The sequence below is a fragment of the Triticum urartu genome, chromosome 1, assembly GCF_003073215.2.
Source record: "Triticum urartu cultivar G1812 chromosome 1, Tu2.1, whole genome shotgun sequence".
Classification (NCBI taxonomy): domain Eukaryota; kingdom Viridiplantae; phylum Streptophyta; class Magnoliopsida; order Poales; family Poaceae; genus Triticum; species Triticum urartu.
In genome coordinates, this window is record NC_053022.1 from 24,401,041 (window position 1) to 24,426,054 (window position 25,014).

The following is a 25,014-nucleotide window of genomic DNA, read 5'->3' on the forward strand; positions in this document are numbered from 1 at the left end:
GTATTTCGAGATTAGGATTTGTCACTCCGATTGTCGAAGAGGTATCTCTGGGCCCTCTCGGTAATGCACATCACTTAAGCCTTGCAAGCATTACAACTAATGAGTTAGTTGTGAGATGATGTATTATGGAACGAGTAAAGAGACTTGCCGGTAACGAGATTGAACTAGGTATTGAGATACCGACGATCGAATCTCGGGCAAGTAACATACCGATGACAAAGGGAACAACGTATGTTGTTATGCGGTCTGACCGATAAAGATCTTCGTAGAATATGTAGGAGCCAATATGAGCATCCAGGTTCCGCTATTGGTTATTGATCGGAGATGTGTTTCGGTCATGTCTACATTGTTCTCGAACCCGTAGGGTCCGCACGCTTAAGGTTTCGATGACAGTTATATTATGAGTTTATGAGTTTTGATGTACCGAAGGAGTTTGGAGTCCCGGATGAGATCGGGGACGTGACGAGCAGTCTCGAAATGGTCGAGACGTAAAGATCGATACATTGGACGACTATATTCGGACATCGGAAAGGTTCCGAGTGATTCGGGTATTTTTCGGAGTACCGGAGAGTTACGGGAATTCGCCGGGAGAAGTATTGGGCCTTATTGGGCCATACGGGAAAGAGAGAGGGGCTGCCTAGGGCAGGCTGCGCGCCCCCCCAAGGCCTAGTCCGAATTGGACTAGGGGGAGGGGCTGCGCCCCTTCCTTGTCTCCTACTCCTACTACATGGAAGGACTCCTAGTTGGACTAGGAAAGGGGGAATCCTACTCCCGGTGGGAGTTGGACTCCCCTAGGGCGCGCCATAGAGAGGGCCGGCCCTCCCCTCCTCCACTCCTTTATATACGGGGGCAGAGGGCACCCCATAGACACACAAGTTGATCCACGTGATCATATTCTTAGCCGTGTGCGGTGCCCCCTTCCACCATAGTCCTCGATAATATTGTAGCGGTGCTTAGGCGAAGCCCTGCGACAGTAGTACATCAAGATCGTCACCACGCTGTCGTGCTGACGGAACTCTTCCCCGACACTTTGCTGGATCGGAGTCCGGGGATCGTCATCGAGCTGAACGTGTGCTAGAACTCGGAGGTGCCGTAGTTTCGGTGCTTGATCGGTCGGGCCGTGAAGACGTATGACTACGTCAACCGCGTTGTCATAACGCTTCCGCTGTCGGTCTACGAGGGTACGTAGACAACACTCTCCCCTCTCGTTGCTTTGCATCACCATGATCTTGCGTGTGCGTAGGAAATTTTTGAAATTACTACGTTCCCCAACATCGCTCAGCCTGCCGGTAGGGGCTCGGCTCCGGTCGGGACTGTTGTGGGCCGGGGCGGCGTGTTGCCCGGTCCTAGACCGACGGTGCCAGCTCCGGTAGGTCAGCGGCCTCCGGTGCCGGGTGCTTCAGGAACCAGCAATGCGGGCCGGGGAGGCGCTGCGCCGCGGCCCCCTGCTCCGGGGTTGCAGACCGGCCAGCCGAGGCAGCACCGCCTCCTCACCTCGTCGCCATGTCTCCGCAAATCAGAGCCGGGACGGTGCAGCAACAGGCAATTCCAATGATTCAAGCCACAGTTGCGCCTCAGGGTCAGTGGGGTGATGATGGGGTCAATGCGTATGGAGCTGGTAAGCACCGTGGATCCTCGTCGACTGGCGGCGGTCGAGGCTATGCTTGGCAGAGCGATGGCTCGGTGGAGCGCCCGTTCATGGGGCCCCCAGGAGGTTTTGTTGAGGGGGCGTCTGGCCCTGGTCTCTGGCCGCGGGGTGGTTTCCGCGGTCATCGTGGTGGGCGTGGGGGTCGAGGTGGCCGGTACCGCCCACGACCGCATACTATGTCTGTGATTGATCCGATGGTGGTTGATGGGGCTGTTGAGCAGCAGGTTTTGATTGGCCAAGCGTTGGAGGTGGTCTCGGCGCTTGCCAATGATGAGATTCCCGGGAATGAATCCGGGTTGACTGTGTCAGTGGAGGATTCTTCTAGGGCTGAGTCTGAAAGAACATCCAAATATGCGCGCAAGAAAGAGAAAATGCTCTGTTATCGATGTGGTGGTAAGGGACATTTTATTGCTGAGTGTGTGGCTGAGCTCTGTGGCACTTGTGGCAAACCAGCACACGATTCGGGGGACTGTCCGTTTCTGAGAGATCAGGCACCATCACTCATGATGTATGGAGTGTACTGTGCTGAACTTACGTTCTTTGAATCTCCAACGGAGATGGAGGTTCCTGACGAGACTTTGAGTTTGACGACTGGGTTAGTTAAGATTGCTAGAGGAGAGGTCTCGGAGGCACAGATTATTCAGAGGCTCAAGGAGTTAGCCCCTGGAGATTTCAGGTGGGAGCTTGCTAGTGTCGAGGACAAACTATTTTGGGTTGAGTTCCCGTCAGTTGAGGACCTTCAGAGACTACTGAGTTTCGAGATGTGCAATGTGCCAGGTACTGATGGCGTGCTTGAGTTTCATGAGTGGAAGAGGATTGAGCCTACGGGCAAGCCTCTGACTCAGGTTTGGCTGTGATTCTTTGGGGCTCCATCCAAGCCGATGCTGGATGCACGGGTAGTGGCCAGTTTGGGTAACATGGTGGGCAGATCAGAGCGCGTGGATATGGACTTTACCAGAGCCCACGGGATTGCTCGTTTACTGGTCAGTGTGCTAAACATCGAGTACGTCCCTAAGGTGGTTAAGTGGGCATATCGAGGCCACATATATAACCATGTCATTGAGTTCGAGGATGAGAGTCTGTTTGCCGAGGCGGCCAACGGGTCTGATACTGATATGCACGAGGATGATGATAGCTCGGCACTTAAGGAGGCACCAGCAGCTGACAGTGGACGTGAGTTGTCCACTCCGCAGGGTGCTGACTCTCACACGTCTGCGGATGGGACGGCTCCTCCTTCTACGGTGCCTACGACTACTCTCAGATTCGGTTATTTCGAGCCGGCATCTGCACCCCCAAGACTGTGGAGTGATCGGGTGGAGTCTGATGAGGTGTTCGAGCACTCGCTTCCGGTTCTGCAGCTTGAGGAGCCAGTGATTCCTCTTATTGGGGAGTCGTCGATCTCGGTCAGGGCTGAGGTGGAGGAGGTTGTTCTTGCAGGAGAGGGTCTGAAGCTAGTGACTTCGGATTCCTCCCCTCCGGTCGCGATTTCGCAGGTGCAGCCGATGGTGCCGGCTGCTGATGGGGGCGTGGGGCAGGTGGCCTCGGTGCCCTCATCAGGGCCTGCGGTGGGTGAGCTACCGATGGTGCAGATTGATTCTTTGGGAGGGAGGCCAAGGCTGCTAGATCCGGCACCTTCCTCCCCTTTTACCGGGCTGGCGACGCTGGCGCCGGAGTCGCTTCTCGGAGAGGACTCGGGGCAGGTGGCCTCAGGGTCCTCTTCTCTTGTGGAGCCCAGAGGGGCTTGCTTGCCGATGCCGCCGGTGCCGCCAGTTGGCCCTTGGGCCGGGGTGGATGGGGAGCTCGGGCAGGAGGCCCTGGCTCCACCTTCCCCCGGCTTGGGGCACTCCAGTAGAGCTTCTCGGGAGGAGGTGATTGCTTTTGGTGGTATTCCGGATCCGATCTCTGAGGGGCGACGGTTGAGTAGCCGTCTCCAGGACCATCCGGAAGTGGACGACATTCAGCAGCGGTGCGCTATGAGGGCGGCCAAGCTTCGTGACGTGGAGGTCACTACTGGTATGTCGTACCTCTAATTCTATTTTGCATTTTTCAAATGATGAGATTATAAACAATGCAAATAAGATAGGAATTTCACTAGGTAGTAATGATAGTGAAATTTCAAACTCGGTTAATGATATGTTGGATTTAGAGGCCGAACGGGAGCTTGAGATGATTCGTAACTTAGCTGCAGTTAAACCAATGAATAACTCCGAGATTGATGCTTTGGGGGTCAGGGTGTTCGATAACTTTTGTGCGGATCTTGCTCATCCATCTCCTGAACCTGAGGAGGAGGATGAGCGAGTGGACTTTGTAGAGGTGCGCGCCTCTGAGACTGGTTGTGAGGACCAGCTGAAGAGTTTCAATATTCCTAAACGCAAATGGAAGCGGAAGATCTACCCAGACTCCGCGGTGCGTAGGAGCGCGTGGATAAGAACGGCTAAAAAATTCCATGACGAGATATGAAAGTAATCTTTTGGAATAGCAGAGGTCTGAAAGACTTGGCTAAAAGAAGGTTTCTTGCTGAGGCTTCTATTGAGCATAGGTTGGACTTTATCGCTTTATCGGAAACTGGTAGAGCCGACTTTTCGCCTCAATTTCTCAATACGCTTTCGGGAGGTATTGATTTTGATTGGCATTGTCTACCACCGCGAGGAAGATCGGGTGGGATTTTACTCGGAGTTAGATGTGATTCGTTAGAAGTCCGAAGCATGGTCATGGGGGATTTCGCTGTTAAGTTTAGGGTGAGGTCGAAGACCGATGGGTTTAACTGGGCTTTGGTGGCGGTATATGGAGCCGCACAGCCCGAGCTTAAACCAGATTTTTTGGCTAATCTGGTTAGGATTTGCGGTTCTGAACAACTTCCTATCCTGGTGGGGGTGATTTTAATATCATCAGAAGGCGTGATGAGAAGAATAATGATAATTTTGACGGCAGATGGTTGTTCATGTTTAACACAATCATTGAAAGTCTGGATCTGCGTGAGATAGAGCTTTCGGGTAGGAAGTTTACCTGGGCTAACGCCTTGCCAAATCCGACGTTCGAAAAGCTGGATCGGGTTCTGGCTAGCGTCGAATAGGAACAGAAACTCCCATGTGTAACAGTCCAGGCACTTTCTCGTGGTATTTCTGATCACACGCCGTTATTCCTTGACTCTGGGGAGGCCACCCATGTGGGAAATAAGAATGTTTTCTCTTTCGAGCTTGCATGGTTTGAGAGAGAAGGTTTCTTAGATCTCGTAGCCAGAGAATGGGCTAAGGATGCAGGAGGTAGAACTGCACTTGAGCGCTGGCAGAATAAAATTAGGCACTTGAGAAGTTTCCTACGTGGGTGGGCTAAGCATCTTAGTGGGGTCTATAAGATTGAGAAGGAACAGCTCCTTACGCTTATTCAGTCCCTTGATGTAAAAGCCGAGACCATGATCCTGCCAGCCTCGGAGCTTTATGCCAAGATCGACGCGGAAATGAGGCTGAAAGAGCTCCTTCATGAGGAAGAATTAAAGTGGGCGCTTCGGGCTAAGGTCCGAAGGGTCGTCCAGGGGGACGCGAACACACAATTTTTTCACATGATCGCCAACGGTAAGTATAGAAAGAAGAGGATCTTTCAGCTTGAACAAGATGAGGGAACGATTCTTGGTCAGGAAAACTTAAAGCTTTATATTACTGAGTATTACAAGCAGCTGTTTGGGCCTCTAGAGGATAACTGTGCGTCGCTGGATGAGTCCAGGATTGAGGATGTGCCTCAACTGACGACTGTTGAGAATGATATTTTAGTTGCTCCTTTTTCTAAGAAAGAGGTGTATGACGCCATTTCCCAAATGAAGAATAATAAGGCTCCTGGCCCGGATGGTTTCCCGGCAGAGTTCTACAAGAAGTGTTGGCACATTATTAAAGGAGATCTATTGCCTTTGTTCAATGATCTATTCTCTGGCCAGCTTCACCTTTTTCAACTGAATTTTGGAACGATAACACTTCTTCCCAAGAAGACAGAGGCAGTGCGGATTGAGCAATTCTGGCCAATCTGTCTTCTTAATGTTAGTTTCAAAAATTTTACCAAGGTCGGGACGAATAGGCTCACACAGATTGCGCATACTGTGGTGCAGCCTACTCAAACTGCTTTCATGCCGGACATGAACATTCTTGAAGGGGTGGTGGTACTGCATGAAACGCTCCATGAGATTCACATGAAAAACTGGATGGAGTGGTTTTTAAGGTGGATTTCGAGAAAGCGTACGATAAAGTCACCAAGTAGAATCCTTCACGCAAAAAGGGAGTGTTAGAATTAAAGTGAATGACGATATAGGTCATTATTTCCATACACACAAGGGCCTCAAACAAGGTGATCCAATGTCTCCTATTCTGTTCAACGTTGTCGTTGATATGTTGGCAATCTTGATAGGTCGGGCAAAGGAGGCCGGACAAGTAGGTGGCTTGGTGCCTCATCTAGTTGATGGTGGTGTATCCATCCTACAGTACGCCGATGATACAATCATCTTTATGGAGCACGACTTGGCTAAGGCGAGAAATATGAAGCTGGTACTGTGCCTTTTCGAGCAATTGACCGGTCTGAAGATTAACTTCCATAAAAGCGAGTTGTTCTGTTTTGGTAGAGCCAAAGAGGAACAAGATGCATACAAGCAACTGTTTGGTTGCGAATTGGGGGCTCTACCGTTCACTTATCTAGGTATCCCCATTCACCATCGTAAGTTGACTAACAACGAATGGAAGTGTATCGAGGATCGGTTTGAGAAGAAACTGAGCTGCTGGAAGGGCAAACTCATGTCATATGGAGGCCAATTTATTCTCATTAATTCGGTGCTCACGAGTATGCCTATGTTTCTTTTATCCTTTTTTGAAGTACCAGTTGGAGTTAGGAAAAGGCTGGACTTCTATCGGTCACGTTTCTTCTGGCAGAGTGATGAACTTAAGAGAAAGTACCGTTTAGCCAAATGGGATGTCATCTGCCGACCAAAAGATCAAGGGGGTCTTGGGGTTGAGAACCTTGAAGTCAAGAACAGATGCCTTCTCAGTAAGTGGCTATATAAGTTATCTGCCGAGACTGAGGCAACTTGGGCGCAGATTCTTCGTAACAAGTATCTGTACTCTTAAGACCTTGTCGCGGGTGATAGTTAGACCAACTGATTCGCCTTTCTAGAAGGGGCTAATGAGGGTCAAAGCTACTTTCTTTAATAGAACAAAGTTTATTGTCGGTGATGGCAATAACACTCGATTCTGGGAGGATACTTGGCTTGGTGATACGCCGCTGGCTCTTCAGTATCCGTCGCTATATCGTATTGTGCAGCGACGTGATGCTCTGGTTGCAACGAGTTTGAAATCCGCTCCCCTTAATATTCACTTTAGGAGGGTGCTTGCTGGGGACCGGTGGGAGGCTTGGATTCATCTGGTGAGTAGACTGATGGAGGTTCAGCTTACTCATCAGCCCGATCAGTTGTGTTGGAAGCTTACTAGATCTGGGGAATTCACAGTCAAGTCGATGTACATTGATGTCATCAACTCTAGTGTTATTCCTAGTTCAAAACATGTTTGGAAAGTTAAGGTTCCTCTGAAAATCAAAGTGTTTATGTGGTTTGTACATAAACAAGTCGTTCTAACAAAAAATAATTTGATTAAGCGCAACTGAAGAGGTTCTACTAGGTATAGTTTCTGTGATCGGGATGAAACTATCCAGCATCTTTTCTTTGATTGCCCGTTGGCGAGAGTGTTGTGGCGCTCGGTGCAAATTGCCTTTAACATTACTCCTCCGGATTCGGCTAGGTCGTTATTTGGAATGTGGCTTGTTGGTATAGAGGCCGAAACATCTAGACAAATTCGAGTAGGAGCATGTGCGTTGTTATGGGCAATTTGGAACTGCAGAAATAATTTGGCTTTTAACAGAACAACTATTCTTTTTTGCAGGTTTTATTCCGGGCTACTGCGCTAATCCGTATATGGTCCTTACTCACTCCGACTGAGGCCAGAGAGCGTTTGGTTACTGGATATGTCCGGTGGGAGATGGTAGCGCGGGATATCTTCAGCCGGTTTGGATGACGGTTATGTAATAGGATAGGCGATTAGTTTACCTATCTATCTATCTTATGCCAGCCGGTTGTGCCTTTTGGGCCTTTTTTGTTTTTCTAGCTCTTTGTGAGCCAGCCTACTTTTTTGCAGCAGATTGCAAGACCTTGTTGAACTATTTTATTTATTTATAATTGTGGCCGTATGCATCGCTCTGATGCAGAGGCCGGAGAGTTCCCCTTTTCGAAAAAAAATACTAAAGCGGGAAGCATTCGGTTTTTCTAGTTGTCACAAACACCACTACGCTTGCACCCCAAAATAGTATTAAAATAGTCAATCTCTTGATTGCTAGGAATAGGGTGAATCAAAATTCACAAAAAAATATTATTGAGTGTACTCAAGCACAACGCTAAGTTACTTCCCCATAAAAATTCTGATTTTATGGACAACAATGACGATATAAAATACTTCTCCATTTCAAAATATAAGATGTTTTTATAGTGCCGAAAAATGTCTTATATTTTGATACAGATGAGTACTCCCTAGCAAACATTGGCAACGGACAAGACTTGCCTACTCCCCTCCCGTGTGCCCATCCGTGCTCCCGCATACGTGGCTTGATTTGATTGGAACAAAATAAGGCCCGGCCCCACCCTCTTAAAATCAGGGGGGAGATGATTAGATTAGAAAGAAAAAAGAAAAAAAGACAGCCGTTGGATGAGGTGGGAGCACGGATGGGAGCACGGGAAGGGAGCAGGCAAGCCGGATCCATTGGCAACACCATTCTGTGTCACACTTCACTCCGTTTGTGTTTTATGTCAAGCCCGCAAATGAAGGTGAGCATATTCGTAAGTAGTGTATCTCCACATAAAGAAATGGCAATGATTTGGAAAAAAATTTAAACCTATGCACTTTTCAGTTTTTTATTTTAAAAAAGAGATACAAGTACTAGTAGATTGTAGCCTTTTTGTATTGATTCAATACAGGGTGTAATGGATGATGTTAATTAGCCCTCCATACTTAGCTGACCACTCCTAGCTGTTAGTTAATCTTTCTATTTTGTTTTCATTAAATTAATATATCCTCACACCCCATTAATTCTACGTCTGTTTGTCCCATTCGCCAACGATCGATTAGTTCAAGGGAACCATTGAACAATGAGATCTTGTATCCTTCACATGTTCCACGCACACCCACACACGCAAACTAATATATGTATGTGTGGTGCCTACCACTCTCACCTTGTGCAATTTCTACCCCAAAACACTACCACAACCTCGAGTACCAAAATTGTTTCCGATTCACAAAAGCAATCAAGTCCATGGATCTGGTAACTGGGGCAATGATCCCCCTCCTGCGCAAGCTCGGGGAGCTGCTCTCCGATGAGTACAACCTAGAGAAGCGTGTCAGGAAAGGCGTCAAATCTCTACTCACGGAGATGGAGATGATGCACGTCGTTCTCCGAAAAGTGGGTGAGATGCACGAAGAGAAACTAGAGGAGCAGGTTCGGGTCTGGGCAGGCAAGGTCAGAGACCTCTCATATGATATGGACGATGCGGTCGACACCTTTATGGTGTGGGCAAAGGAGGACAGCCATGAGCTTGGCCCGAACAATATCAAGAACAAAATAAAGAAGTTCCTGAGGAAGACCACCAAATTGTTCAGAAAGGGCAAGGCACTCCATCAGATCTCCAACGCCATCCAAGAAGCACAAGACCTCGCCAAGGAGCTGGGTGAGCTACGTCAAAGGTACATGCTTGATCTACACACCAACAATAGAGGTGATACCATTGATCCTCGCCTCAAGGCTGTGTACAAAGATGTCACGGAGCTTGTTGGCATTGTAGATACACGAGACGAACTGATCGATATGTTGACAGAGGGTGACAAGAGTACAAAGCAACATTTAAAGATAATATCTATTGTTGGTTTTGGTGGGCTGGGCAAGACAACTCTTGCCAGAGCAGTGTATGACAAGATCAAAGGGCAATTTGATTGCGGAGCTTTTGTTTCGGTGTCTCAAAATCCTGACATGAAGAAGATTTTCAAGAAGCTGTTATATGAACTTGACAAGACCAAGTTCGCAACCATCAATGAAGCTATTAGGGATGAAGGGCAACTCATCGATGAAATAAAAATGTTCCTTCATGAAAAGAGGTATGTTCATAGCAATAGAAGTTCATTTTTTTGCTTAGCCATGCAAACATAATGCCAATCAACAACAAAGTGTCATTTTCTTTTGGGTATATATCTCCTTGCTATATATTGCCTTGCTTTTGTACTCCCTCCAACCCAAAAAGTGTTGTGGCTTTAGTTCAAATTTGAATTAAAACCACACACTTTTTTTGGATCAGAGGGAGTATTATATATGAATTTTCCAATTGAAACTACTTTTCCACCCATTTGAATTTTCATTTTTCAAAGAAACCCCCCCCCCCCCCCCCCCCCCCCCACACACACACACACAAATCTTTGCCAAAACACCTCGTGTTTACTAGTCAAGTACAACCTTGTTGCAAATATTAATAGAGACCTACATGTATTTCAACCGATTCGTAGACTAACACTTTCGAAAATCACTCAGGTATCTCATCGTAATTGATGACATATGGAGTACCACAGCATGGGGGATAATTAAGTGTGCTCTATCTTGCAGCAATCTCTGCAGTCGAGTAATAACAACATCACGCATAGTCAGTGTCTCTAAAGCATGTTGCCTATCTATTGATGATATGATTTACAACATGAAACCTCTTTCTAATGATGACTCCCAGAGACTGTTCTATAAAAGAATATTTACACAAGAGAGTGGGTGTCCTCATGAATTGGAACAAGTATCTAACGATATCTTGAAGAAATGTGGCGGAGTACCACTAGCCATCATTACTATAGCAAGTATTTTGGCTAGTGACCACCATGTAAAAACAAAGGACCAATGGTATGATTTTCTCCATTCTATTGGCCATGGACTCACAAAAGATGCTAACATGGAGGAGATGCAAAGGATACTATTGTTTAGCTATTATGATCTACCTTCGCATTTGAAGACTTGTTTATTATATATGAGTATGTTTCCAGAAGATATAGTGGTCTGGAGAGATCAGGTTATATGGATGTGGATAGCTGAAGGCTTTGTCCATCGTGGAACACAAGAAACAGGATCACTATATGATATTGGAGAGACCTACTTCAATGATCTTATAAATAGAAACATGATGCAGCCATTATACATTAATGATGAAGGCAAAGCAGATGCTTGTCGTGTGCATGATATGGTTCTTGATGTAATATGCTCAATGTCAAGTGAAGAAAACTTTGTTACAATATTGAATGGTACAGATCGAAGAACACATAATCCACACCGAAAGGTTCGCAGGTTATCATTTCAGAATAGCATGTCACAGCTCACCGGCCCTCAGGTCTCTACCATACTCATGGCACAAGTGAGGTCTGTTACTTTCTATAGTGTGATTGATGACCAAATCCAGTCTGTTTCATGCTTTCGAGTTCTACGTGTATTAGATTTAAGCAGCTCAAATCGTTGGGCAAGTACACATGAGGTTGATCTTGGGTATGTCATGAAGTTAGTACACCTGAGGTACTTAGGGTTAAGAGATACACATGCTGGGGAGCTCCCTACTGAGATAGGAAAGTTACAGTTTCTGCAGACACTAGACTTAAGAGGAACACTGGATATAAGAGCAACACGATCCGTGGTGCCATCAACTATTACTCGGCTAGGATGTTTGATGTGCCTATACATTGATGTGCGTATGAAAATGCCGGTTGGAATTGGAAACTTGGCGTCCATAGAAGAGTTGAGTGGACTGTATGTGGACGGTTCTAATGAAATTGAGAAGGAGATAGGGCAGCTGAAAGAGCTGAGGGTGCTCAACCTTCGGTGGCAGGGACGAAATGAGAGCATATGTGACTGTTTGGTGTTGTCCCTTGCCAATCTGCAAAAATTGCAACGTCTAACGGTTGATAGTTATGGAGTCACAAGGTTTGATATCAGCTGGGACTGCTGGATGCCCCCTCCGTACCTCCGTGCCCTTGTGTTCCGCGGATGCACCTCCATGTTGCCTGGCTGGATTCATTCTTCTTCGCTTTCCCTCCTATCCTACCTGCATATCTCCGTGGATGTGGTGCGAGGGAAGGACATTAAAATACTTGGGACCTTGCCGGCTCTTTGTCATCTGAGACTAGAGTCTACTGAAGTTCAGACTCAATACATCTTCAACACCGACACTTATGAATTCCCATGTGCAAGGGAGTGTAGATTCGAGTATTTCACGACAACACCATCTATGTTTCCAGGAGGAGCGATGCCAAGGCTTGAACTCCTCAAGTTTTATGCCCGGGCGTCCGACATTGGGAGTGGTAAGTTGGACGTGAACATGGCACACCTATCTTCCCTCAAGCGAGTCGATGTTGTCCTCTGGAATGAGGATGGCAACCCTCTAAAGTTGGAGGAAGCCAAGGCTGCACTAAGGTTTGCAGTGAGAGCCCATCCCAACCGTCCCAGCCTTGCTATATGTTGTTATGGTAAGCTCTTTTGGCTTCCGTCTCACACAACCAACATTATTCATTTTTTACTATCTTTTACCGACAAAAAAAAACATTATTCATTTTTCTTTCTTTCTCACATGTTTTGCATATGGGTTTCAATGAAGGATCGGAAGAAAATGAATTGGAAGAATAGGAATCGGAAGAAAAGGTCTCTATGAGAGCCTTTTTACAGTTTCCCAATCAAAAGAATAAGATGGCTTGACATTATGTTTCCTAGAAGGAAACAGAGGACGAATCGGAAGAAGACGAAGCAGCACAAGAGTGTGGCGCTGATGCACTCCCATGTTTGAGAGAATGTGGCTTCTTGCATTTTCCGACGCGCTATCTATATTTCCTTGTGTAGTTATCTGTTACTGCAAGATGAAGATGTGCATTCCTTCATGTGCAGCTAATGGTTGACTCCATTTTCCTGAAATGAAGAAACCATTTCTGCTTTCATATTCCTGAACTACAGACAGTAATGAGATCCTGTACCTGAAATTTAGATCTTTTTATAAGCATACGCAGAATACACCCAAGTGGAGCACGCCACAGTATGAATCTGCGGAAAAATAGCAGATGGAGAAGTAAGGCAGCAGTAACAACTACTCCCTCCGTTCCAAAATAGATGACTCAATTTTGTACTAACTAACTACTCCCTTGGCTGCGTTCGGCGGCGGCGGCCGGGTCTGCAGCGACGGACCATCTGACCTCGGATCGGTGGTGGCGGCATGGAGGGCCTGGTGGTTGGGTCGGCGCCATGCGTGGTTTGCCCTCCGGACAGATCTGATCTACCCGGTGCGGCTTGCTCGATGTGCGGCGGCTCAGATCGGCGGCGACCCGTGCACACGATGCTTGATGGAGGTTCTTCGAGCGGATCCAGGTGAAAACCTTGTTCTCGGCTTGATGCCAAGACCGGCGTTGGCGGCACTCTTTTGTGTCATTACCTTCTTGAAGGCATCGCCGCGGAGAAGCTCCAGACCTCTATTTACTACCTCCGGGGGAAACCCTAGATTAGTAGATCGGATGACGGCGGCACGTTGGTGTCGTTTCCTCCTTGGGGGCGTCATTCTTGGAGGCGTACACGGGATCGAAGGACCAGTGGGCGGCTTTTTTGGTGGAGCGGTGCTTCATCCTACACATTGATGACGATGGATCTCGGCGGCGTGGCGCAGTGGAGACTCGGCGTCCGATGCACGGTGATGGACTCGCGCGGGAGGAGGTAGTTGTCTGGCGTCATGGTGGCGTCGATGACAGAGTGGCCTGACGAGGTAGAAGCCTCAATATCTGCTCTGAAGACGGGCCTGTGGAGGATGATGGCGGCAACACTTGTGAGTGCGTCAGACCAGTTTATGCCCCAGACCCGGTACGTGGCTCGGCTGGGGCTTCTGGCGGCTTCTGGCTTTTGATGATAGGCTTAGGTGAGTGGTCTGGGTATTTGGCCCAGCTAGCATCCCTTCATCATATGGATAGGAGTAGTGGCATATGTAGCCAAGATGGTGGATTCGGGCATATTGTTGTAATATTTTGTAAGGTCCCCGAGAATAATCAATAAAGTGGCCGCATGCATCTCCCAGATGCAGAGGCCGGGGATCATCCTCTTTTTAAAAAAAAAACTTTGTACTAAGTTTAGTAAAGTTAGTACAAAGTTGAGTCATCTATTTTGGGACGGAGGAAGTAATACTCACAAAGAAAAAAACCAGTTGGCTGGCTGGTGACGTGACGTCCCACAATTCCTTGTTCCCAATCTGTACAAACTGGCCACACCAAAGAACCCTCTCTGTTCGTGATGCTTGCGAGGGAGGTCGCTGGATGCCTTAGATCAGTTTCTCTGTGTATGGTGCAAGATTCAGAACACCCAACTAACCATTGAACCTGACGACATAGCCGACGGGCGCTATTCTGCTGCCTCCGACTATGGTTTCCAGTTCTCGACTTGGCCTGCGAGGCCGGACCTCAACGGCATATGGCGCATCCCAAAATCAGATCCTACACGTGGCTGCTGTTACAAAACCGGAACTGGACGCCAGACTGTCTGCTTGCCAGAGGATGGACACATGCTGCTCATTGCTCCTGTCGTGATCAAGTTCTTGAATCGGCCGTGCACCTGACGGTCTCATGCTCAAATCTGTGCATCAAATAAGTCTGGCACCAATTCAAGGACTCGGACGGCGATACGGCTCAGATTAGCTCCCAGGCTACCTCTATCAAGGAGTGGTGGAGAAGAATATTACTCTGCTCAAAATCCCCCTGACCAAGCCTTAAGTTTACCACTGCAGCCTATGTGGCGTGGAATTTGTGAAAAGAGCACAACCGCAGGACCTTCAAAGGAAAGAGAGAATATCCAGTTTTCTGAAGTTCAGTTCCCATTTGTCTGTACACCTTGTTTTTCCCTCTCCTTACTAAATGAAAAAGCAGAGCTCCTGCTATTGCCTGTCCAAAAAAAAAAACCCTACCAATTGCTAAAAGCTTAAATGCCCAAAATTCTTAGATGCGACTAACATGGGAACGTTGTGAATGTGCTACATGTCCTCTGAAGCTTAGATGAACAAAAAAAAAAACTTAATCAGATGTAGAGTAACAGGTTACATGACCATCCGCGGTGGAGCTGCGCTGGACGGAGCATCTCTGAAGACCACAGTGCATCGTCCACGGCGGCGTGGGAGCGAGACAAGGCGAGTTGAGCTGTTGTGAATCGCTAGCGCCCTGCGGCCGCTCCATTTAAAAAAACAGGTCCAGGTTTTTCTTAAACAGAGAAAATACTCTGTCTTTGTAAATCTACTCTACTATTAATACTAGTAATGTTTTTGGATAATTAAAACCTCAAAGTAAATAATACTATGGCATTCTAAGAAAACTATGGTATTCTCGAAATACTTAGAAAATATTCTGCTATCAAACCGAGCCGGTATACTGGGCCTACTATATAAACAATGACAGGGTTCAGAATTGCTGTATCTCATAATGAAATTCTGAATAATAAAGTTAAGAGCGCTCAGCGAAACCTCAGCTGTGAATATTTGCAACTAACTGAAACAATGAATGAATTTCAGGATGTAACTGTGGCTGCCAGTTGAATAGACAGAACGGAAGCGAGTGACTCTTGACTGAACCAGTTTTTGTCTGAATATTTAAGTTACAATCAAGTAGTACTGGTGTACATGAAGACAAAGCTCCACACAGATGCAGTAAATAAATTGAAACAGTCTGATTCCAAGTTCACACGCCAAGAAAAAATGAATATCATCCCCCCAAAATAAAAATGAATATCATAGATCAAATAGCATCTGTACGTAGGCCACTTTTATTTGAGTTTCAGGCAACGAGAATAGTAGCTTCAGGACACGATTCCAGTTAAAACACCCGCAGTTGTTTTTTAGTTGAACAATTTTCCTAAAAGATAAGAGTATCAGCCCGTCAAGAAGCTTCTTGAATATGTGGAGAAAGTACACATATATTCAAGGGGAAAAACCAACTAACTAGATTGCAGACAGCATGAACTATTTGAATTTCGTAATAGTAAAAGTAGCCATACATCCTGTCATTATTCATTTCTTCATTCGAGAGTCAATCTGGGATGGTTGGGATGGAGACTTGCTTCATTCCTTATGGCAACTTTTGCAGCCTCAACTTCAGAAGATGTGGCATCCCAGCTCTGAAGACCAACTCGCACATCTTTCAGATATGGGAGGTGCTCAATACCTAAGTAGAACCCATAGGCCTTTGCCATTGATACAGAGAACCACAGCTTAAGCTCCTCGAGCTTTGGCAGTGCCCCTTCCTCAAACAAAAGGATCCCTGCACCTACACCAAAAGGTTTATAAAGGAAATTCTTCAAACATCGGAATCCTCTGCCTTGTAAAACAAGCATGTCTTTATGGACCGTGTTGGTAGTATAAAGTCTCAGATAAAGTAATGAAGACAGGTCTCCAAGTATGCCAAGAACCTCCTCTGTTATTACACTTAACTTAATGTTCAGGTATGCAAGACTTGTGAGTGCTGGAGTAATCCACTCTGGCAGTTTTGATAAACAGTAATGGGTGCCCATCCCAAATCTTTGGAGGTGAGTTGGAAGGGGAGACCAGGAATCTAATAACCCAAAAAGAGATGGACTATCAGCACTTATCCGCATAGACTGGAGTTTGTAGCTGCCAAGCTTGCATAGTGAGGAATGAAATATCTCTGCATGACTCTTGTACTCTTGAGATTCTTCATCTTTCACGATGAACAGTACACGGAGTACCTTCAAATTGATCAGGCTCCCTAGCTCCTTCATTGCACCTACTGAACTCATGGTAATGTCAAAGCCTGTGATCTCCCTTAAGTTTTTCATATTCCCAATCCCGATTGGTAGCTTCCACTGATTTGAGCCACTGAGTAGATGTTGTAGTTTAGTTAGCTGAACAATTCTAGAAGGCAATTATTTGACTATTGTATTCCTAAAATCAAGCGTCTTTAGATCATGTAGCATCACAATTCCACATGGTAGCTCCGATATGCCTGTGCGGTTAAAGCTTAGGTACTTTAGCTAGAACAGGTTTTTCATACCATCCATATCATACTCTATCAGGCCCTGGCAACCTTGAAAATCTAGTACACGTAAAGTTTCAAACTTAGTAAGACTGGGCAAGTGCTTGATGCAACCTGATGATGGTATTATAAGAGATCGGACATGGCTTAGATCTTTCTTTGCCAATACAGATGCAAGCTCCTGCTCAATAATGTCCTGGATCGATAATCGTCGAATAAAACACTGAGAATTTTCCCAAATAGTTTGGCTGCCATTGACCACAGTGATGAAATTTTCTTCAATGGATTTTGAAATGATAAGTTCAAGCATCATGTCATGAACTCGACAGGCACGAACCATCCCATCATAACCAATGCCCACTGGTTGGACCAGGTTTTTATTGATAAGCTCGTAAAAATAACTTTCTGCAACCTCTTGACAGCTCCTCCCACGCTCTTCAGAAATAAAGCCTTCCGCAATCAATTGCCTCACCAACCTTTCTCTGTCAATCACATAATCCTCAGGGAAATTACTTAAGTGCAACAAGACAGTCTTGAGGTGTGGTGGAAGATCATTATAGCTCAAGGACAGTATGTTTTTCATTCCCTCTAGACTCTGGTTTCTGTTCAAGTCAGAACCAATTGATCTTTTCACCTTCTCCCACTCTTCTTTGACACGTGGTCTGTTAGCTAGTAGACCAGATATACTGATAATTGCCAATGGTAGGCCTCCACACTTTTTCAAGATAGCTTTCGAAACTTCAATAAACATGTGAGGGCAGCAATTCTCTGATCCAAAGATTCTTCTAAAAAATAGTCTTTCAGAGTGAGGGTCACTTAGAGGTTTCATTTCATAGATCTGGTCATCAGGACCTGGACAACAAGAGCTAGCTACTTCCATTATGCGTGTAGTAGCTACAATTCTGCTAGAACAGCTGTTCTCTGGAAATGCACAATTGATAGCATTCCATGCCACTATAGACCATATATCATCAATGATAACAAGATACCTGATAGATGTCAACAAATAACATCAATCAATAATGATATTACATATTCTTCACGTACTCAAACTATAGTAAAGTACGGGTATCACACTTAATACAGCTTATTTTCCAAATATATAAGGCCAATTTCAACGAAATTGCAACCCTTTACATCAACATTTGCTTGAATTTTTGTGTCGATAGATTATTAGGGTAGAGAAGCAAACTTATATTGCAAACTCTTACTACTGGACAGTGGAGGTGTGAGGTATGGCTTCAACAAGTTTGGATTTACTTACACACAAGAGCACCCGAGTGGTAGCTTTTATTTGTTGAGATAACATTGATGTCATGCCTCTCTTAACTCTAAGGATGGGCACATATTCTTATGTGCGTGCCTCTAAATTGTAACTGAATTGTTTTTCGTAAACTTGAGCAATAGTTTTAGTTCTTTTCTTGTGCTGACCATTTCGGCAAAGTTCTGGAATCAAAATTGTACCATTATATTTCATAACTACATAGTTATTTTAGTTCTTGAAAAAAATAGAAATAGATGCAGAAATAAGAGGTTAAAATAATGACTGCTTACAACGAGACATGTTTGTTAAACACCGGATATTTTTGCGTACGCATAACTTGGTTATATCTCTAGGAGGTTAGCTAGTCTGTTAGGATAGTTGTACGGTTTAACTTGTTGTAATCCCGTAGCACAACTACATGCGCCTTATTCTCCTCCTCTCTTGTTCTTCAAGTTGTACTCAACCGATGTATGCATATCCAGGGTTGGCCCCTGCTATATAAACACGCACCCGTCGCCTCTAACGAGGTAAGACGCTTGAGCAATCTTCACATGGTATCAGAGCCTCCTTCTTCCATTACATCTAGCTTCACAATATCATCACCACCAACCGCTCCACCATGTCATCCTCCTCCGCCGCACCCATGTCCAGCATAAACGGGCAGGTCACGGAGAAGCTCACGAGGACGAACTATGTCCTCTGGCGTGCACAGATCACGCCACAACTCATCGGTGCCGGTCTCTTCGGCTATGCCGATGGAACCACCCCGGAGCCAGAGAAGACCATCATCACCAAGAACAAGGAAGGAAAAGATGAATCTGTCCCGAACCCTCTACATCATTCTTGGGTCAGGGAGGATCAACAGGTACTTGGGCATCTCCTGATTAACTTATCTCGAGAAGTTCTTGTCCAGGTCACCTCCATCCGCAAGGCGCACGAGCTCTGGACTGCCCTTGGGAACATGTTCTCATCGCAGTCCAGGTCGCGTGTGAACAACATCCGCATCGCCCTCTCCAACGCACAGAAGGGGACCCAATCTGTGGGTACCTACTTCGCCTACATGCGCTCCCTCGCCGACGAACTAGCTGCTGCTGGTCAAGCCGCTGGACGAGGATGAGGTGGTCTCCTACATCACCGGCGGGCTGGACATGGAGTATCAGCCGTTGGTGTCGGCCCTTGATGCCCGCACCGAGCCGGTCACCCTCGAAGATCTGTTCGCTCAGATGATCAACTTTGATCAGAGGGCGGCGCTATTCCACAACGCCATTGGGTTCAAGTCGTCCGCCAACGTCGCCTCCCGTGGTGGCCGTGGTGGGTCTCGCTACCGCGGCCCGCAGAGGAACAAGGGCAAGCCCGGCGACAACAGCAGCAACACCAACACTCAGCGCTCCAGCGGCGGCGGTCGGCCCTCCTACACCAACAACAGGGGCCGCCGCAACTCCTCCAAAACCTCCCGTCCAGATGCCATCCGATGCCAAATCTGTGGTAAACCAGGTCACTCTGCTAAAGATTGCTGGTACAGGTTCGACAAGGATGAAGGCGACTCCTCTCAGGACGAGAAGGTAGCAGGGGCAGCTGAAGGATCCTACGGTGTCGACACCAACTTGTATGTCGACAGCGGCGCAACCAATCACATCATGGGTGAACTCGAAAAGGTCACCGTGAGAGAGAAGTACCGCGGCCAAGATCAAATTCACACCGCCAACGGGTCAGGTATGAGGATTAAACACATTGGTCATTCAGTTATTAAAACCCCACACAAAAACATTCATCTCCGAAGAATCTTGCATGTCCCTAGTGCCTCCATTAATCTTCTTTCCGTTCATCGTATTGCCCTTGACAATCATGTATTCCTTGAGTTTCACCCTTTCTTCTTTTTAATTAAGGATCAGGCAACGAAGAGGGTTCTGTACCGAGGTAGATGCGTTCGAGGGATTTACCCGTTGATTCCCAAGTTTAGAAGATTCAATAAGCAAGCATATGGTGTCGCCAAGCTTACTTCAACTCGGTGGCACGATCGACTAGGGCATGCATATTTTTCTTTAGTTGAACGAGTGCTTAGGAAAAATAAGCTCCCATATGTGGATGAGCGTCATGTTGAAACCATTTGTGATTCATGTCAGCGTGCTAAGAGTCATCAATTACCTTATCCTATTTCTACAAGTATTTCTACCAAGCCATTGCAACTCATTTTTTTCCGATGTTTGGGGTCCTGCCCCCAGTTCTGTTGGTAGACATACATACTACGTAAGTTTCATAGATGACTTCAGTAAATACTCCTGGATCTATCTTCTTAAGAAAAGATCCGATGTGTTCCAAGTCTTCCAAAATTTTCAAGCACTCGTTGAACGAAAATTTGACACCAAAATCATTGCTCTCCAATCCGATTGGGGAGGGGAATACGAAAAATTAAATTCGTTTTTCCAAACACTTGGCATCTCTCACCATGTGTCCTGTCCTCGCGCCCACCAACAAAACGGGTCGGCCGAAAGAAAACATAGACACATTGTTGAGGTCGGCCTGGCCCTTCTAGCCGGTGCCTCCATGCCTCTCAAGTTTTGGAATGAGGCCTTTCTTGCTGCTGTTCACATCATTAATATGCTACCAAGTCATGTCATCAACAACGAAACTCCATGGAACGCCTCCTTCACACTAAACCAGATTATACATCTCTCCGTGTGTTTGGCTGCGCATGTTGGCCCAACCTAAGGCCCTATAACAAACGTAAGATGTGTTTTCCTTGGTTATAGTGCCCAGCATAAGGGCGTGAAGTGCCTTGACGTGTCTACCGGACGTGTCTATATATCCCGCGATGTAGTCTTTGATGAAACAAAATTTCCATTCACTGCTTTACATCCTAATGCCGGTGCTCTTCTTCGAAAAGAGATTCTGCTTTTGCCTTCTAATCTAACCGGTTTTGATCAAGGGGGAAATAACTTGGATGATCAACTGTTGCTTAACCCTCATAACATTGCTCCTGAGTTTTGTGATGATGCAGCTGCGCGCAGCAAAGAAAATTTGATGGAAAATGCTGAAGAAATTCGCTTAACAGGGCAACAATTCATGTGTCTCCAACCAGGGGGCAAATCTCCCTCGGGATCTGCAGCACAACAGCCGAGAGAATCCGCCGCGGGATCCGTTCCGCAGCAGACAGGTGCGGGACCCGCATGGACAAACGCGCCAGCAGATTCCTCCATAGGCGGTCTCCACTCATCGCCCGTCACGCGTCGCATGTCGCCCCGCCGGTCGAAGGAGTCCGGCCCGCACCAATCTGCGGGTGACACGCGGCAGCCTGCTACGGGGCCCGAGCGTGTGCGGTTCCCGGATGCTGTGCGCGTCTACACGCGCCGCCTGCGTCAGACGGGCGCGGACTCCGGTGCGGCCCTGCATGGCCCATGCGCGGACTCCGGGGCAGATCTGTATGGCCCCGCGTCATCATTGGTGCATGATGGGCCGTCGGGATCTTCTGCGCCATCTGCCTCGCCATCAACTCAGCACACGACCGCAGAGGATCCGGCTGACACATCAGCCAGAGAATCTCCCTTGGGATCGCCCGCTGGCGCAGCTCCTAAGCAGGCGCGATCCTTTGCGAAAACTGATTCTGCTGCTGCTTCACCACCATGTACACGTCTTAAAAAAGGTGTAATTAAACCTGTCAATTATAAGCATGTACTCAAGTTTGGACTAGCATGTTCTACAGGAGAACCGCATACGCTTGAGGAAGCTCTTGGTGATGCAAGGTGGAAAAAGGCCATGGATGAAGAGTACATGGCACTTCAGAGAAATAAGACGTGGCACCTCGTTCCCCCACAGCAAGGTAAAAACTTGATTGAGTGCAAATGGGTATTCAGAATCAAAAGAAAATCTGATGGAACTATAGATAGGTACAAAGCTAGACTTGTTGCGAAAGGCTTTAAACAACGTTATGGCATAGATTATGAGGACACCTTCAGTCCGGTTGTAAAAGCTGCAACGATTCGCCTTGTCTTGTCAATTGTTGTTTCCAGGGGATGGAGCCTTCGTCAGCTGGATGTACAGAATGCGTTCCTTCATGGCGTTCTGGAAGAAGTTTACATGAAACAACCTCCTGGTTTTGAGGACAAGAATGCACCCTTCCATGTATGCAGACTTGACAAAGCTTTGTATGGTTTGAAGCAAGCTCCCAGAGCATGGTATTCCCGTCTCAGTCAGAAATTGCAGGCTCTTGGTTTCGTTCCTTCAAAATATGACACCTCATTGTTCATTTACAATAAGTCAAATACATCTATATTTGTGCTTATTTATGTTGATGATATAATTGTTACTAGCTCATCCAATGAGACCATAACAGCATTGCTGAAGGATTTAAATTCAGAGTTTGCTCTCAAGGATTTAGGAGACTTGCACTTTTTCCTAGGAATTGAAGTAAAGAAACATAAGGATGGGCTTCATCTTTCACAGGAAAAGTATGCAACTGATCTGGTAAGAAGAGTTGGATTGCAAGGATGCAAACCGTCACTAACTCCTCTCTCCAGCACAGAAAAATTATCCCTCACAGAAGGAGAACTCTTGAGTCAAGAGGATGGCACAAAATACAGAAGTCTAGTAGGTGCTCTTCAGTACTTAACTCTCACTAGACTTGATTTATCTTTTGATGTTAACAAGGTATGCCAGTTTCTTCATGCACCTACTACAGTTCATTGAACTGCTGCAAAGCGCATAGTGAGATATGTGAAAAATACCATGAATGTTGGTCTGAACTTCACCAAGTCATCATCCACACTAGTCAGTGCATTTTCTGATTCTGATTGGGCCGGATGTGTTGATGACAGACGTTCCACTGGTGGGTTTGCTATATTTTTTGGACCTAACTTAATATCATGGTGTGCAATGAAACAGGCTACAGTCTCTAGATCAAGCACAGAGGCAGAATACAAGGCGTTGGCAAATGCAACAGCAGAGATTATTTGGGTTCAATCACCGATGAGAGAACTTGGTGTCAGAAGCACTCAAACTCCATGCTTATGGTGTGACAACCTTGGTGCAACATACTTGTCTGCAAATCTTGTTTTTCATGCTAGAACAAAGCATATTGAGATAGACTTTCATTTTGTCAGAGAGAGAGTTGCAAGCAGAAAATTGGAGATTCGGTTTGTGCATTCTTGAGATCAAGTTGCAGACGGGTTCACCAAGGCATTGCCTACAAAGAGTTTTGAAGAGTTTAAACGTAATCTCAACTTGACAAAGTTGTGATTAAGGGAGGATGTTAAACACCGGATATTTTCCATACGCATAACTTGGTTATATCTCTAGGAGGTTAGCTAGTCTGTTAGGATAGTTGTACGGTTTAACTTGTTGTAATCCCGTAGCACAACTACCTGCGCCTTATCTCCTCCTCTCTTGTTCTCCAAGTTGTACTCAACCGATGTATGCATATCCAGGGTTGGCCCCTGCTATATAAACACGCACCCGTCGCCTCTAACGAGGTAAGACGCTTCGAGCAATCTTCACAATGTTTATGGAAACAAAAATCAGAGAAATTACATTTTTTCTTGTAGAAGTTCTCTTAGCTTTGAAATGGATTTCTTTTCGTCCCAAATCTCCATATCTTTCTTGAATTCATCGCTGTAGGACACTTGGGAGATCATATCCTTGATAATTTTTATTGTATCTGGCTTTTGGGAGACCAACACAAAAGCATGACAATCAAAATGCCCTTGAATCTTGCGACAGATCTCATTTGCCAGCGTTGTCTTTCCTAATCCACCAAACCCAACAATAGATAACACCTTGCGACCATGCTTGTTTTCATCTTCCATAACCCACTTGGCAAGATCATCTCTTGGACCATCAACACCCACAAGGTGTGCCTCCTCGGCAAAAAGAGCAGCCAGCCGGGGATCCACGGCTGAATTGCCAGAGGTCCTACCAGCAACATCATCGAGCTTGTAGCTAGTCTTGAGCTCTTTCACCTCCTTGATACGAAGCTTAAGGTCATTGATTTGGTTGGCAATTCCATGCCGAGCTCCAAGCGTTTTCAAACGGCGAGCCGTCTTGCGAAAGAAATCCTTGAAGCCGGCGTCATGAACCCCACCATCGCCGAGCTTGCGGATGAACTTGTCGAAGAAATCCTCAGTATCATAGGCCAGCTCCCTCACGAGCGACATCCATTCCTTCACCTGATCATCAGGATCCTCTAGCTTGGCATAGCTTTTAAGCGCACCATGCATGGTAAAGAACTCAGACCGGAGGGAGCGTATCTCGCGCCGCACACCTTTCAGCCGGCCACACTCTTTGGCAAGCAGATCTGCCAGCTTTGCCAGCAGGGGACCCAACGCTCCTAGTGCAGCGGTCACTACAGGTGCCATCGGTCCCCTCCCTTTGCAGAAGCTTGGGCCGTCACTAATCCAACAGCTGCAGCACGGATGTAGCATAACATGAGCAGATTGAACGAAGCAAACATCGGCAGAACCGGTTCGAGCAAAAGACATGAGTAGAAGGAATGAAGCAAAACATGAGCAGCACAGCACTCACACCCGATGTAGTCCGCGAGCTCCGTGTGGGTAGAATTACTGTTGTGAAATCAGTGCTCTTGTGCAGCGATCACCATAGGTGCCATCGATTCCTCTAGCTATTTCTTGTCTCTTCACTCTATCTCTCGTTTGGGTTTCTGTTTGTGTATAGCTTGGAGTGAGGAGAACTCAGAGAACTGCATGAACAAAGGGGATGGTAAGCTCGAGTCTGTACTAGATGCAAGCTGCTTTTTCACTCACCTAACGATGGCTCAACAATCTTAATTTACCAGTAGCTAGCATCTCCAGGAAGCAACCCGGAAACTGCGCTATTGAATTAAGATCACAGACACAGGACAAGAAAATCAAAGTAAAATAATAACCCTAAATCATGCCCACTTGTACACTTAATTAGAGTTGTTCATTTGTTCTTACGCGAATACGCTCATCGCATCCTAATACAATATTGCAAGTTTGCAACCGAGGCTCTCAGCCACTTGCCCACTTGTACATTTGATTAGAATT

The 25,014-nt window shown here is 46.4% G+C and overlaps 2 protein-coding genes and 1 pseudogene across 2 annotated transcripts; 2 read left to right on the top strand and 1 right to left on the bottom strand.

Annotated features, from left to right (window-relative positions):
* Positions 1-8,977: 8,977 nt before the first annotated feature.
* LOC125532604 (disease resistance protein RGA5-like) lies at positions 8,978-14,315 on the top strand. The gene is made up of 3 exons (XM_048696606.1): positions 8,978-9,813; positions 10,241-12,155; positions 14,052-14,315. Exons 1-3 carry the CDS (start codon positions 8,978-8,980, stop codon positions 14,313-14,315), a joined length of 3,015 nt encoding a protein of 1,004 aa, XP_048552563.1.
* Positions 14,316-15,760: 1,445 nt separating this feature from the next.
* On the bottom strand, positions 15,761-24,757 carry LOC125532605 (disease resistance protein Pik-2-like). Its single transcript, XM_048696607.1, has 4 exons — positions 24,512-24,757; positions 23,522-24,391; positions 16,939-17,723; positions 15,761-16,530 (listed from the first exon to the last, which is right to left on the bottom strand). The coding sequence occupies exons 2-4, from the start codon at positions 24,343-24,345 to the stop codon at positions 15,761-15,763; spliced, it is 2,379 nt and encodes a 792-aa protein (XP_048552564.1). The 5' UTR covers positions 24,346-24,391; positions 24,512-24,757.
* LOC125533310 lies at positions 19,099-19,237 on the top strand (annotated as a pseudogene).
* Positions 24,758-25,014: the final 257 nt, after the last annotated feature.